The sequence below is a fragment of the Geotrypetes seraphini genome, chromosome 3 (assembly GCF_902459505.1).
Source record: "Geotrypetes seraphini chromosome 3, aGeoSer1.1, whole genome shotgun sequence".
NCBI lineage: Eukaryota > Metazoa > Chordata > Amphibia > Gymnophiona > Dermophiidae > Geotrypetes > Geotrypetes seraphini.
In genome coordinates, this window is record NC_047086.1 from 88935307 (window position 1) to 88952444 (window position 17138).

The 17138-nt window shown below is 39.5% G+C and overlaps 1 protein-coding gene across 1 annotated transcript in view; it reads left to right on the forward strand.

Moving 5' to 3' along the window:
- Positions 1 to 17138, forward strand: part of TAF1B (TATA-box binding protein associated factor, RNA polymerase I subunit B) — a 193458-nt gene that overhangs the window by 118841 nt on the left and 57479 nt on the right. The window contains exon 9 of the mRNA XM_033937405.1: positions 6347 to 6494. Coding sequence (XP_033793296.1) covers positions 6347 to 6494 — 148 coding nt within the window. The remainder of the gene's footprint in view (positions 1 to 6346; positions 6495 to 17138) is intronic.

Sequence of the window (17138 nt, forward strand, 5' to 3'; positions counted from 1 at the left end):
ATAGAAATGACGGCAGAAAAGGACCACGGCCCATCAAGTCTGCCCACACCAAGACCCACCCCCTATCTACCTCCATGAAGAGATCCGACATGTCAATCCCATCTTTTCTTAAAATCTGGCACGCTGCTGGCCTCAATTACCTGTTGTGGAAGACTATTCCAGTGATCAACCACCCTTTCGGTGAAGAAGTATTTTCTGGTATCGCCATGAAATTTCCCACCCTTGATTTTCCACAGATGCCGTCTTGACGCCTTGGGTCCTTTAAGAAAAAAGAGATCTTCTTCCACCTTGATATGGCCCGTGACATACTTGAACGTCTCGATCATGTCTCCCCTCTTCTGCGTTCCTCGAGTGAGTATAGCTGCAACTTATCCAACCGTTCCTCATACGGGAGATCCCTGAGTCCTGAAACCATTCTGGTGGCCAATAGTCATTCTGGTGGCCATACGCTAAACCGACTCAACTCTCTGCACATCCTTTTGATAATGCGGCCTCTAGAATTGCACACAGTATTCCAGATGGGGTCTTACCATGGATCTGTACAATGGCATAATAACCTGGGGCTTGTGGCTGATGAAACTTCTACGAATACAACCCATGATTTGCCTAGCCCTGGAGGAAGCTTTCTCCATTTGATTGGCAGTCTTCATGACTTCGCTAATGATCACACCCAAGTCGCGTTCTGCTACAGTCCTTGCTAGGATCTCGCCATTTAGGATGTAAGTCCTGCATGGATTTTTGCCACCAAGGTGCATGACCTTGTATTTTTTGGCATTGATACTTAGTTGCCAAGTCTTTGACCAATGGTTAAGCAGGAGTAGGTCCTGCGTCATACTGTCAGGCATTTTGTCGGGCATTGTGCAAACGACCGATGAGCTTTTGCCTACTATGTTGCATAGTTTGGCGTCATCGGCGAATAATGTAATTTTGCCTCAAAGCCCCTCAGTCAAATCACTTACGAAGATGTTAAATTGAATCAGGCCCAAGACCGAGCCCTGCGGCACTCCGCTGATCACCTCTGTCATATCGGAGAGGGTACCGTTAACCACTACCCTCTGTCGTCTACGCCTAAGCCAGTCCCTAACCCATGCAATTAATGTTACATCCAGTCCCGTCGAACTCATCTTGCTCAATAACCTGTGGTGTGGGACGCTATCAAACGCTTTGCTGAAGTCCAAGTACACGATGTCCAGGGATTCCCCTGTATCCAACTTCCTTGTTACCCAGTCAAAGAAGCTGATCAGATTTGATTGACAGGACCTTCCCTTCGTAAAACCATGTTGATGGGGATCCTGTAGTTTCTCCTCATTCAGGAGAAATTGGCGTTTGATTAGCGTTTCCATAGGTTTACTTATTATCGAAGGGTGCTTGGTGCAATGCTTGACAGGGGAGGGATGGAGGGAAGGGGGCTGGGTGCAGAGCTTGGCAGGGAGGGGGCTGGGTGCAGAGCCTGACGGAGCAGAACACTTGAAAATTAAGCCGCCTGACTTATATTCGAGTTAACCATTTTTTTCCTCCTTTTTGGGAAGAAAAGGGGAGGGTCTCAACTTATATTTGGATCGACTAATATTCGATTATTACGGTATGTCCTTGCATCATGGTTCCAGGCTACAGCAGTAGAAACAGCTTCATTCCTCTGCTGGTGTTCTGGACCACAGCAGCAGCCTGTTTTTCTACTGCTGGCAGCTTATTCCTAATTTTGTCCCACTTACTAGCATTTAAAGAGCTACCAAGCAAGATTCTTGATGGTTGCTCAGTATACTTTAAAATGAATTAGTTTAAAAATATATTAATCAGGTATAATTCAAATTTTAAATCACATCATCATCAGAGGGACCAATTTTCAAACTACATACCCGTTCATAAAGTTTGAAGATATTTTATACCCCCCAGACTTTATATCAGTTTCAAAGAGAAATATTCTCCTTTGAAAATTGACCAAGAAAGTATATGCATAAATGTTCACTTGCTATTTGTGTGTGCATTTTTTCCATGTAAACTTCTGTGCAGACATTAGAAAATGTAGTTGTGTATGTGTATAAGGGCAAACATTACCTCCAAATCCATTCCCAGAACATCTCATCTCTCTACCTGGAAAACTGTGTTTGTTGTGGCACTACATGAATAATATCAAATGCAGATAGGGTGGGAGTTTTCAGATCGTGTTTTTCTGTCTATAAAGCCCTGTAGCTGGAGGGGTTCGAATGTTAATGAGAAATATTGCATAGTCAAATTAGCATGATTGTGTAGTTAAGGATGCTAAGTAAAAATGAAAAGAAAAGTGCTGTCATTCATTTTGAGAATTTAATCAGTAAATTGAGTGAATGCCAGTATTCCTTAAGGGTGATGTACCTGAGTAATTAGAGTATGCCACAACAAACATAAGTGAACATCCAAAGCTATTTATATGTGGTTATGCTCACAGAGCTCACTTTGCTATTCACTTACTGCATATCTAAAGAATGCCTAGCACTTTACAGTTCATGAAACACAAAGAAATGGTTTAGTATTGCTATATTGTGCATTGCAATAGTTATGGCATGAAATGACATCTTCTTTAGCGCCTCTCCAGACCGGTACAGTTCACAGTTGACCAGTAGGTGGAGACTGAGACAAAACTTTTGGCTGTAATACTAATGCTGTAATTGGCCTTTCAGGGCCTTAGATCCCTCCCAGTGCATCCTAAGGTGCACTGGAAGGGCTGCAGTTTTGAAGAGGTGGCCCTATCGGCGGTAGAGAGTGGACATCCCTCCTGCCGATTTTTCATCCAAAGGTACGGGATGTGAGGAGATATCAGGGGTGTATAAGGATGTTGAGAGGGAGGGAGAGAGGAATTGGGTCTGGAGCTAGGTGAGAGGAGACTGTTTCTGGAGGGACATTGGTGGGTGTGAGGGAGGGCAAGAGGAATCACGGATCTCCCTGCTGGTTCAGTTGATCATGGCAGGGGACTCCCAAAACCATTCTGACAGGGTAGGACAATTGGGTATGACAATTAGTAGGGTAGGACGTCAATTGGATGTCTTCCTACCAATTGTCATAGGCCCGTAGCTTTTATATTTGGAATATGAAGGAGGGTTGAAAAGAGGATGAAAGCACTTGGAAAGAGGATGGAAAGCAACTTGGCAGCAGTTTCTTTATTCTATAGGAATGGCTATCTGTCCTTATTGTGAGAAACTATCTTGTGATGCTATCATCCAGGTTTACAATTCTTCTGGTGCTGCATTTTTTTTGGATCATTTTTTCCCATAAAGTTTCATGGGAAAGTGATATGAGAGCTTGTTTCCATGAAGGTGATATGCCAATATGAGGGATATGTTTTCTGAAGTCACATTTGTTTTATTATGTAAACATTCTTCCTTTCCCTTATTCCTGATTAGATTATGGTGCCTGTCTCTTTACCATTCACTGTTCTGTTACAAATATGAATTAACCAACAAGCTGTAAAAGATTACCTCTCCCCCCCCTACACACACACACTCTCTGCACTTCAGTAAAGCAATGAGCAGGAGGATGGAGTTTGGGAAAGTTTCAAGTTTCAAGTTTATTGGTTTTTTATACCCCGATCATAAAACAAATATCTGACCGGTTAACAATAAAATTTAGATAGGAAAGAAAGAAGTATTTAAATGTGTTTAGAGAAATTAGTGAGAAAAATAGAAACATTTAAGACGTATGGACAGACCTGACAGTGAGGGTGAGTGGGAAGGTTGGGAGAAAGTTACATAATCTTAGGAGAAATGAGATAGAGGGAAGGGATATAACACAGGGGGCGGGGGTGCCTGGTATGAGTGATAAGCTCTTAGGATGATAATTGGATTGAAAAAGAAAACAACAAGTGGACGAGGAAAAGATTAAGAATTGGTATAGGCGTCTTTAAATAGATAAGTTTTAAGAATAGTCTTGAATTTTGGTAATTGGCTTTCATCCCGAAGAATTTGGGGTAGAGAGTTCCATAATGTGGGTGCAGTTATGGCGAAGTTAGTATTCCTGGTGTAAAAGGATTCTTTTAGAGAAGGAATGAAAAGGAGTTTTTGATCAGATGATCTTAGAGAACGAGAAGAACTTTGGGGGATTAAAAGTTTATCAAGAAATAGGGGCAGGTGAGAGTGTTTGATTTTGAAAGTAAGTAGTATGATTTTATAAAGTATCCGATGAGTGACGGGGAGCCAATGAGCCTCTTTCAAAGAGGAGTGACGTGTTCAAACTTGCCGACATTGTAAATGAGTTTAATAGCGGTATTTTGAATAAGTTGCAGCCGTCGAAGTTCTTTTTGGGGGGAGTCCATAGAGAAGAGAATTACTATAGTCTAGGTGTGAGATGACTAGGGAATGAATTAGTATGTTAATCGAGTCGGAAGTTAAAATAGATCTGAGGGAACGAATGATACGTAGTTTGAAGAAACAAGTTTTTACAACGGAGCTGATGTGGTCGTGAAATGTAAGTTCACTATCTAGGAAGAAGCCTAATAATTTTATTTTAGTCTCCATACGTAATGGTGTAGATTTGATGTAAATTGTTCCAGGTATTATTTCAGATTTTTTAATGGGGAGAAGAAGGCCGCAAGTTTTGTCGACATTGAGTGAGAGTTTGTTAGAGAAGAGCCAATCGCTTAAGGTAACCAGTTTGGCATTTAGATCGGTAATATCTAAAAGGTTTGAGGTGTTAATCGGGTAAAGCAACTGTATATCGTCAGCGTAGGCGAAAATGGAGAAACCTAGTGATTGTGCGAGGGAAAGAAGAGGGGATAGAAAGATATTGAATAATAGTGGAGACAAGATGGAGCCCTGAGGGACTCCGAAATTTTGAGTTACTGAAGAGGAGATTTGGTTTTTTGCATAAACTTTGGAGTTTCGCTGATGAAAATAGGATATGAACCAATTAAGAGCGTGTCCTGTGATGTTACAATCTGACAGTCTAGATAGTAATAGAGAATGGTCGATGGTATCGAATGCCGCAGATAAGTCGAGAGAGATTAATATGACTGATTTTAAGTGGTCGTGAAAGTAATGTATAGGTTTCAACCATTGACTCCTAAGTTTTCATGCTGGCTTCCAAAGCAAAAGCCCCACAACAAAACCCAAGTTGTTTAGGACTGTGCCTCAGGAGTATTCCATCCTAATGCTAGAGTTTTGAAAAAGGTGATGGCATGCTAGTGTCTGAAAGGAAATAACTCTTCCCTGCCTTTTAGGGATTTGCTGATCTGTGTGATGAAAATAGATGAATAGATGATGTTTATGGTCTCTAATATCCTGTCTTTAATGAACTCTGTATATTCTGAGCAACCGCTTGTATATGGCACAAATAAATGATTTTTTTTTCCAGGAAAGCAATAGGGTATCCTGTGTGAAAAAGCAGCTTAAACTCTAAACGGAGTAGTCCAGCTTCACTAGGCTTTCAAGAAGTCATTGGGGTAACAGATATGGAGTGACCATAGTTAAAATCTAAACTTCAGTGAGCAGAGGGGAGGTATTATGTGTTGGTCAATGGCTTCACAAGTCTGTGTAGTGTAAATTATTAGAAAGTTTGCTAGTAAGAAAAGAAGAGCACAGGGATGTGGACTTACTTTTGGCAATAGGAAAAGATGGAAAGAAGATGTGAACTGATAGCTATCACCCCTAAAAAAAGCAGGAGAGATAGATATCGGTACTTTAGCAGAGTTTGGGCTTGCTTGGGACTGATTTAGAGCAGTGTTCTTCAACCACCGTTCCATGGACCAGTGCCGGTCCACAGAAATTTCCTGCCGGTCCACAGGGCCAGCACGTACATCAGACCCAAAACAGTGTTCTTCAACCACCGATCCACGGTGCGATCGATGCGGCGTTATCTTCGAGCCAGCTCCCTCTTCCTAACTGATTCAGTGCACAAAGCCACGGACAGTGGCTTCTACGGGCATCCTGTGCCTGAACCGGAAGCTTTCTCTCTGACGTTGCAACGTCAGAGGGAAAGCTTCCAGATGAGGCACGAGACGTGCAAGATGCAATTAGTACTATTATGGGGGCGGGGTCTGAGGTGGAGATTGGGTAGAGATGGGCGGGGTCTTGCCCACGACTTAGCCCAGTGTTCTTCAACCGCTGGTCTTCGGACCAATGCCGGTCCACAGAATAATTATTTTATTTCTGCCGGACCATAGGTGTAAAAAGGTTTAAAAACACTGATTTAGAGGATAAGGGCTGGAAAGGGTTTGAAATAGTTAGCTAAAAGACACGGAAGCTGAGGAACTGATACTGGATTGAACATGGGAATTTATGGGCTCATCTGCTCAACTGAGTAGAGTGGATGGGCCAATTTAGTCTTTCTTCCTTCATTTACTGTGTCCTAACCTTTTCTTTTCTGTATTTCTTTTCAGAGTTTACCCTCATACAATGGAATTCTTAAAAAGATGCATAAGCTTGCTGCATTTTTAGACCTGCCCTGTTTTCCTCCAATAACTGAAAAGTGTTTTCTTCATCCCAACATCCTCTGTATAAAATTTCTGATGGAAGCTAACTTACCTGGTATGGAGTTTGACAGTCTTTTCACTTAAAATTTCTTTCTTTCTTTTTTTTTTTAAAATATCTTTATTTATTTTGAAGCCAAAAAACAAGTGCAACATATCATACAATCATATTACACTATAATAGCACTTTAATTCAATCAAAATTTTAATCTTTGACAAATATATATATCACCTCCCCCCATCTTCATATTCAAAAACTGCACTCAAATTAAAGAGTAAAAATATTTTCCATCCCCCCCTCCCACCCATCCACCCTGGTCGTGCATGATCAAAGGGCAAAATCAACAATCACTCTTTGCAAAATTTTGTCAATGGCTCCCAAATCCTCAGAAACTTCTTATAATGTCCCTGTTGTATAGCCATAATACGTTCCATTAAAGACGTGACACAAAGACTCCCACCAAAATCGATCCTTGTTATACCCAAAGCAATAAGAAAATGACAATTATTGTATGTAGGTCTCTGTTGTTACTACAGAGATACAATATTCTTTCTAAGGATTTTAAATCATGATTTTTTAATTAAATAATCTATAAAAGTCATGCAAAATAAAAAAGCGAGGATACATCATAGGAAAGAAACATTGGCATGTTGTGAAACTACAGAGGCAATTTTTCTCACAGGGTTTAAAATCCACAATATTAAGAACTGAGGATTTGTGTAGATGTCCTTTTTTTTTTTAAATCAAGAATTTTTCATTTTTCCAAAATATTATTAATGTGTGCTGTTGTCCATCTCCTTGGTTTTCCTGTACTAAGGGCTCCTTTTACTAAGGTGCGCTAGCGTTTTTAGCGCACGCAGCAGAGGAGTGTGTGGCGCAGTGGTTGGAGCTACAGCCTCAGCACCCTGGGGTTGTGGGTTCAAACCCCGCGCTGCTCCTTGTGACCCTGGACAAGTCACTCAGTCCTCCATAGCCCCAGGTACGTTAGATAGACTGTGAGCCTGCCAGGATAGATAGGGAAAATGCTTGAGTACCTGATTGTAAAACCGCTTAGATAACCTTGAAAGGCGGTATATAAAAACCTAATAAACTTGAAACTTGATTAGCGCCTAGCGCCTGCGGCATTGTAGCATGCGCTATTCTACGTGTTAAAGCCTTAACGCAGCTTAGTAAAAGGAGCCCTTAATGTTTAGATAATTTGCGAGATTATATTTAAAAAAAAAAAAAAAAATCATCCTTGCAGAAACTAGAGTTGGTAATCTTGAGGGTTGTATTCAGTACTTTGCAAAATACATGACCGTAAAGAGAAGGAACAACGTTGTTGTTACAACTAAATTACAGTTGGGTAAACAGAGTCGCAAGAAGATAAAGTCGCTTACTTCAGGTCACAGTGTTGGGGCAATAATTCAGGGGTCCTGACTGCCAGTCCTGTGCTCTTAACATCTAAACAAGGATGCCTTGATATGATTTCTTGATGTGGTAGAGGAGGGGAATGGCATTTCTTCCTTCTTTTTCAGCTGTTGATATCCCCTTAACAGATAACTTCATTCAGTTTGAGATAACTTTATTGGTATGTAAATTTTATATATGTATCCCCATGTATACACAGGGAAGGTAATAATTAATAGAAGGCATTTTGGATTTAGCTCTTGCCTTTTTCATTTGTAGCTCAAGGTGAGTTATATTCAGGTACAGTAGATATTTTCCTGTCCTTGGAAGGCTCACAATCTAATTTAGTATCTGAGGCAATGGGGGGTTAAGTGACCTGTCCAAGATCACTAAGAGCGGTAGTGGGATTTCAAACCTGGCTTTCCTAGTTCTCAGCTTGCCCTAACCACTAGGTTATTCCTCCACTACCTATAAAGATATATACTTTGAGACCATAAGCTCGTTCTTGATAGTGGATTATTACAAAGTTTTCCTTTAAACATTTGACTTGTGTGTATAATAGGAGTACAAAATACTTGTATGCTTTTGTGACTGCATTGAAACAGATACAAAAACGGGTGCCCTGACATAACACTTGGAAATTGTGTGGTCTGTGTGCATAATTTTTTTTTCACAACTCAACTCAGCTTGCTTTACATAGGGCTAGATTCACAAAGCAAACTGATCGTGTACTGATTATTTTGCGACCAGATTTCCCTCGGGCCCCATTCACTAACCTCTCCTGCGATCCGCTTCAAATCTGTGCATGCAAATGAGGTGAAACACATGCAAAGTAGGCTGGGACGCGATTCATAACACAAAATTTCACATCCGACTGGGCTGGCTGATCAACTGAAGAAGCGACGTCTTTCCGACTCTGGAAGCCTTGCTCTCTGCCCTGCTCTCTCTGAATTGCCGCATCGCTGCCCCGGTTTTCTCCTGCCCTTCTTCCCCGAATCTCTACTGCCCTTCCCCAATACTCCTGCCTGCCTGCTCGCTGCGTTGCTGCCCAATTTCTCCTGCCCTTCTTCCATGAATCTCTCGTGGGATTAAAGCGGGTTAAAACCACGGGCTCGCAGGGATAAAAACTAATAATAAAAGTTAAAGTTAAAAAAATAATAAGATTGCGGCTCCGACGGGCATGCGCATGTGTGGGGATTGCAGAAAAGCGATCCGCGCCAGCAGATGGGGGCTTAGTTTGGTTTACTGAATTCGTCAGACCTGCCCGGATCAGGTCCGATCGGGCAGGTTGGTGAATCTGGCCCATAGTGAGTAAATGTGTGCTGATATGTTAGAGCACATACTTTTAACCAACAATAGGAAAGGAGGAGAGGGTGCATTTCTGCATGGGTGAACACGTTTGCTCAAATAAATTACTATAAAGTGTAAAGTGATGACTCCCCTCATTGTCACTTTTCTACCAGTGTTGGAGGAAAGGGATTCTTATTTGTAAGTTGTGCCCTTCTAAGGAACTATAAAGATGCCCCCCCCCCTCTTCTCTTTCGGCTGTTTCTGCCCCAAGGAGAAACAAGTGGTTCAGGTGTTGGAAATCTTGTCCTGCCTAGTCACTGCCAGTATTAGGAATATGTTTGACTGGAACTGCTGCTTTGCTGATACTTATCACTGTGTCAGAAAACCATGCAGGTATTGCAATACTCATGTAAATTTCAGAGACAACATACTTGAAGAGAGGATCAAAGGAAAGGGATTTTATTTAAATGGTGATGTATTTAGTTACGGTAAGAAGGGCACAATTTTCATTAAAACATAAAGAATATAAAAATGCATTAGAATATAAACTTTTATTAATACTGATGGGGGTTGCCATTCAACATATTACTGGAAATTGGAAGGATTATACTAAACTTAATTATACCTTTTGGTGGAATTCAGTTTGTCATATTTATAAAATGGAGAGAGTGCTTGCTATACAGCAAGGAAATTATCATAATTTTAAAAAGATTTGGGGGCCATTGATTACATATTCTAATGATCAGACACCTTAAACACCTTGTTGTTATATAAGATATAGGTAGGGTGGGATTGGGATATATGATATTTGCTAATTGGTTTATTATTAATGGATGGGGTGGGTGGGGAGGGATTCTTTTATACTTTAATGAATGTCAAGTGATTTGTAAAAAAATTTTTTTTTTTAAATTGAATATTATACACTTGTAAGATATGAAAATGAATAAAGATTTTTTTTTTTAAAAAAGAATATGAAATAGGAAAGGCTGATTAACTAAGGGCTCCTTTTACTAAGGTGCGCTAGCGTTTTTAGCACGCACAAACCCTGCACTACATGGAAAATACTAATGCAAGCTCTATGAAGGCGTTAGCGTCTAGCGCATGTGGCATTGTAGCGCGCGTAAAGCGCACGCTAAAACCGCTAGCGCACCTTAGGGCTCCTTTTACACTTAAAATTGATGAGCATTCCAATAATCTGTCCCCACACAGTAGGAATAGCCATGTCTTCAGGTTCTTTCTAAATACTAAATAATTATTCTCCAAAAGAAGCCCCATTGGGAGGCTGTTCTGTAGAGTGAGGTCCATAACTGCAAATGGTCTAGCCCTAAATTGCAGATGTCAGATCTGATGAATAGATGCATTTAATTTAAATAGATGCATCTGATTTAAAAATGCCACCTTCAGTTTAGATCAGTTCTTGTTATACTGCTTTTCAAACCACACTTGGGGCTCCTTTTACTAAGATTCGGTAAGGTTTTTAGCGCGCGCTGAAGATTAGCATGCGCTAACCCCCGCGCTACGCAGAAAATACTAACGCCAGCTCTATGGAGGCGTTAGCATCTAGCGCGCGCCAAAACCGCTAGTGAAGCTTAGTAAAAGGCGCCCTTGGACATAGCGCCAATATTGGAAATATTCAATATATATATATATATATATAAATAAATTAAAAAAAAAAAAAAAGAAAAATGTACTATCATGTGCTTAAGAAAGAAGGGTTGAAATGGAAGAAAATGTGGAGGAAGGAGCTGGGTCAGTCTCTTGAGCCTTGTAATGCCAGCTGCAGTTAATGCACTAGGATATATCAACATAGGACTTGGAAAAGTTAAACAGAGCTAGTTCCCCCTCAAAACTGGAAGACAATATGAAGTGACATATACAGCGTCTAAATTGAAAGCCATCCACACATGGCAAAGAACCTGATCTCAGACCAATATAAAGGAAAGAAGTTCTCTTATGAATTGGTGGCCAGTCTGGTGAAAGTGCATCAATGACATTTTGATCGGTAGAAGACTCCATCATGGAACAATGAGTAACAATACCGTCTAGTTAGCAGACATTGCTGAGTGTAGTAGTTCTAATGGATTTTGGATTTAACTTCTCACCTTTTCTAATTCTGAGCTCTAGGTGCCTTCTGCATTTACTAGCTCCTTATGTGCAGCACACATCTAGATCTTGGCTAAAGTGTAGTTTGTATTAACGCCGACAGTCCATTGTACTAAGGAAAGTGTGGACTTAAGAAGGCCCCTACCATCATCAAGCTACTGCTTCAGCATCTGTTCTTGATACTTTAGACCTCTTATGACATTGGGAAAACTTAGTATACAGTCCAAAAAATGAAATAGATGAAAGCTGTGGTAAGGAAGCAAGAGGGTTCATTGCAACAATTTCTACAACTGACGAGCAATATAAAGTTATCTACTTTCAGAAGGTGAAAATAATAGGAAGATGGTGGCTTTCATATGAAATAAAAGAGCAGAAAGAATGTTCTGCCCTACTGTATCTGTAATGAAAAGATTACAGCAATAAAGGTAAACATTTTGACAGTTAAAGAATATTCACTAAGGGGCTGATTTTCAAAGCTGCATTAAAAATGGTCCACTATTGTGTATGTTAACAGACAATTTTAATGCAGATTACAGTGTGACCGATTTTGGGTTTATGCACTAAAACTAACCCCCTCTTCTAAGAAAACGCGATAGCAGTTTTTAGCGCAGTGAGCTGCGCTGAATGGCCTGCGCTGCTCCCGACACTTATAGAGTTCCTGTGAGTGTCGGGAGCAGCGCAGGCCATTCAGCGCGGCTCTCTGCGCTACAAACTGCTAACGCAGTTTAATAGAAGAAGGGGTATGTTGCTGTGAATTTCAGTAAATCCACTCCTAAATGAAGATGCAGAACAAGGGAAAACTGGAAAAAAATTATTTTTAAAAAAGAATAAAAAATAAACAGGCAAATTTGTTATCCAGGCTGATAGAGTTTGAGCCCACCGGGACAGATAAATATGATAAAGTACCTGAATGGGATATAAAAATACTAAAATGGAATACCAAAAATATGGTAATATTGCTGGGCATTTGATAAGATTAGAAATCACAGTGAAGAAGGGTGACTAGAATTATTCTGTCATAAACCTCAGTTTTTAATAAAATACATGGATTCTATTACACAGTGCAAATTAAAGCGCTCATTGATTATAGGGAGGATAAATATGTGCATAAGTTACACCAGTTTTAAAAGAGAAAGTATACTCTTTTAAGATTACCCCCTTGGGAAACTTGCTCAGAGGCATGTGCAAATTCACTGTTTTCTTTTGCACACTTAAACACGTTTCATAAAGTAAATGCTCCTGGGAATGCCACTGCATAGGTCTGACAGAGATTGATGTATATCAGGTTTACATACATATGCCCAGACCAGTTTTAGAAGGGACTTTTTTAATGCATTTTATGTGCTGAAATGCCTTTTTAATTTGCACTCATAATCATTACTATCAGATCAAAACAGGTTAAAGAATGAAGATGTAAATTGGGATAAAACAAATTGGAATGTCTTAAGAAACTAAACAAAAACCAGATGAATATGAAATCAGAATTAAACTAAATAAACTTAAAGATAATCCAAATAAAACATGGCTGCACATAAACAACTTAGTGAGTGATCTTCAGTATTTTTCTAGCAGGGGATATGTTGGCCAGAAAAAATAAAACAGCGTGAGAGCCAAGAGTGTTGCTGAACAAACCAAACAGTATACTGGGTTGGGTGGGGAAAAGTCCTTCTCCAATGCACAATTGTCCTGAGGGTATTCCACTTCTGATACAGTCATCGTGGCTGTTCAAGTACATTCTGAACAATTTCTCTTTTCCGAAGCCCTTTTACTTCTGCCTCTTCCCCCCCACCCCCGCCCCACACAGACACACACACCTTCTCTGTCTCTTTCCTTTAGCTGCTTCTCCCAGCATACTGTCACCATCCCTATCCAGTCTTCACTAGTCAACCTTTCACCATCCTGTCTTCATTTCCAACCCCTTCAAGTTGACTGTCCTCAGTTTTTTAATCTTCCTATACTTGCTCCACAGGCCTGTTGGCAGTATCTTCTCCAAAGCAGCTATTCTATTTTCTTCTGTCATCACATGATTCTCAGCAAGTTTGAGCTGCTCAGTGCCCAACATCCCAAACTGTTTTCAGCTTTATAAGACTAGTGAAGGAGTTTAGAAAACATGTGGCTCAGGATTACAGAGAGCTGAATGGTAGAGGTATCAAACAGACCAACTGATATGGTTCTCTGTAAGTCTGAACTGCAGTATTTCAGTCACAATCTATACAATAATCCTTCAAACATCCTAGTTTCCAATTTTTTTTCTAGTTGATTGGGAGCTGAGAGTTATCCTTACAATATGCTTCTATAATGTCTGTGGCCAAATTCAGGATATCCACAATAAATATGCAGAAAAGAGATTTGCATATAATGGATATCCTGAAAACCTGACTGGCAAGGGAGACTCTAGGACCAACTTGGAAAACACTCTAGTAAATAGCAAAAAGAATTACTGTAGAATAATAAAGGGATAAAAAGGATCACTGGAGACCAAACTGGTTTTAACGTAGAATGTCCTTTTAATAGGCACGCCAGCATTGAATAGAATAGAACTAGAGGGTCATAGAAACATGGTGGCAGATAAAGGGCATTCAGTTTGCCCATCCGTAGTAACCATTAGCTCTTCCTCTCTACAAGATCCCACGTGCTTGCCCTACACTTTCTTGAATTCAGATACAGTCTTTGTCTCCACCACCTCTGCTGGGAGACTATTCTACACATCTACCACCCTTTCTTTAAAAAAAATATCTCTTTGGTTTACGCCAAGCCTATCACCTCCTGGGACAAGCCCTCTCACTCTGTGGATCAATTTGGAAAGAGGGAATGGTGAATATATTTACATTGGTGTGATATACAAGCCTCCTTCACAGATGGAAGAAGTGGACAGAGATTTAATAGTAGACATTCAGAATATAACTAAAAAAGGGGAAGTTTTACTAATAGGTGATTTTAACATACCAGATGTTGATTGGGATATCCCTATTGCGGGGTCTTCTAGAAGTAGGGAGATCCTGGATTCTCTACAAGAAGAGCTGTTCTAGCAGTTGGTAATGGAACCCATGCGGTCATATTGGACTTAGTGCTTACAAATGGGGAAAGTGTTTCTGATGATACTGTGGGTGATGATCTAGCATCCAATGATCACTGCATGGTATGGTTTAATGTTAAGATAGGTATAGAGAAGGCTCATTCAAAAGCAAAGGTTCTAGACTTAAAAAAAAAACTTTGTTCGGATGGGGATTACGTCAAGGAATTGTTTTCTGGATGAGAATGTCTGAAAGGACTGGAAATGCAGTGGGCAAAACTGAAAGGAGTAATTGTAAGAGTGGCAAACCTTTTTGTGAGGCAAGTAAGTAAAAGTAAGAGGAAAAGAAGGCCGCTTTGGTTCTCAAAAGTAGTAGCTAAGAAGGTAAGGAATAAGAGGTTAACTTTCATAAACTACAAAAGGGGAAGACAGTCAAAAATATCTGGAAAAATTAAGAGAGGCTGGCCATGTAGTCAGGAAAGCAAAGATGCAAATGGAAGAAAAAATAGCTGACAAGGTAAAATGGAGAGAGAAGACATTTTTTAGATATATTAGTGATAGGAAGAAATACAAAAGTGGTATTGTGAGACTCAAAGATGAAGGGGAGAAAGATGTAGAAGTTGATAAAGAAAAAGCTGAATTGCTTAACAGATAATTCTGTTCTGTGTTTATAGCTGAAGTGCTGGGAGCGGAACTGCAGAAGACAAACATGAATAGGGATGGAGGAATGGTAGACCCTGATCGATTTTCAGAGGGTTGTGTTCATGAGAAGCTAGCTAAAATAAAGGTAGACAAAGCGATGGGGACAGATGATGTACATCTGAGGGTGCTGAAGGAACTTAGAGAAGTTCTGGTAGCTCCGCTGACTGACCTTTTCAATGAGTCTCTAGAGTCAGGAGTGGTACCAGAGGACTGGAGAAGGGCTAATGTGATCCCTCTCCACAAAAGTAGAAGTAAGGAAGTATTAGGAATTACAGACCGGTAAGTCTGACTTCTGTGGTAAGCAAATTAATAGAAATGCTTTTAAAACGGAGAATGATGAAGTTTCTGTAATCCTGTGGATTACAGGACTGGAGAAAACATGGATTCACTAGAGGTAGATCTTGTCAGACAAATCTGATAAATTTCTTTGACTGGGTGATCAGAGAATTGGATAGAGGGAGTGCGCTAGATGTGGTGTATTTAGATTTTAGCAAAGCCTTTAACAGTATAGCACACAGACGTCTAATAAATAAACTGAGTACCCTCAGGATAGGTCCCAAAGTGATGGGCTGGGTGAAGTATTGGTTGAGTGGAAGGTGACAGAGGGTAGTGATCAATGGAGATCGCTCTGAGGAAAGGGATGTTACCAGTGGTGTACCTTAAGGTTCTGTTCTTCGGCCTGTTCTTTTTAACATTTTTATAAACGATATTGATGAAGGACTGTCTGGTATGATTTGCCTCTTTGCGGATGATACCAAAATCTGCAATAGAATAAATACCCAGGATGGTGTGAATGACACGAAGAAAGATCTGGAGAAGCTTGAAGAATGGTCTGAAATTTGGCAGCTAAAATTTAATGCTAAGAAATGCAAGATCATGCATTTAGACTGCAAAAACCAGAGGGAGTGGTACAGTTTAGGGAATTAAGAACTTATGTGAACAACAGAAGAGTGGTACTTGGGTATGATTGTATGTGATGATCTTAAGGTAGCTAAACAGGATGAAAAGGTGATGGCAAAAACTAGACGGATGCTAGGGTTCATAGGGAGAGGTATGACTAGTAGGAAAAAGGAGATATTGATGCCCTTGTATAAGACTTTGGTGAGACCTCATTTAGAATATTGTGTACAATTCTGGAGACGGTCCTTGCTCTTTTTCTTGGCTTCTTCATCCGATTTGATCAAAGATGACTTAAGACTGAATGAACAAACAAACCAAAACTGCAGATATGTGCAACGATGTAGGCGAATTTTATTGTGACAAGCAAACTATATATTAAAACCTTTTTACCAAACAGGGGACCCAACACGGTCCCCTTCATCAGGGGTCCTATTAGGTACAGATATAACATAAAACACAATATTAAAAATATAATAATATAAGCAGTTGTAATAATAATAAAAATGAAAAGATAACAAATAATAAGAATAAGACAACAAGATGATCAATTTGACCAAAGACTATAATATTAAGAAATTAAAAGCATGAGGACAAATATATGTTTTAAAAGGTGATAAGTACGCATGCAATATCAATAGAAAAACAGAATTGATAATAAATGACTGCTAGTGTTAAATATGAACGAACTGTGACGGAACATAAGCCATTAAGGTAGTGCAAAGAAAAGAAAGAAAAAGAAAAAAAGGAGAACCAGTGTTATGATAATACATAAATAATAGCATCAAATTTAAATAATGAAGGAAAATATGAGCAACAAAATGGAGAAAGAGAAAAAAGAAAAACGAATGAATGTAAAAATACATACCATGGTAGATAAAGGAAAAAACATATGTCACAACAAATATTGAAAAAGATAATATATAGCCAACCTATCATAAAGCAGAGGAAGAGAAAAATGAGAAGGAAAAAAGAAGAAACCAATTAGTGTATAGAGTTAAAATCAGTCACAACATGCACCAAATTTTTAAAAAAATATGGTTAACATATTGAATCATCACATAAATAGCCATCACATATAAAATCCTTACAATAAAACCCCATTGAGGTACTATATTACCCACTATTATATGCGCACAAGCAAATATATGTTAAGTCATCATATTTAAAAGACATATCATCAATACATACATATGGAAGTCTCTTATGTTTCTCATATGCATATAAAACAATCATATTCCAACAACGTATATAAAAAAAATATATATACATATATATCACATGAGAAAACTATAAGAAGAATGACA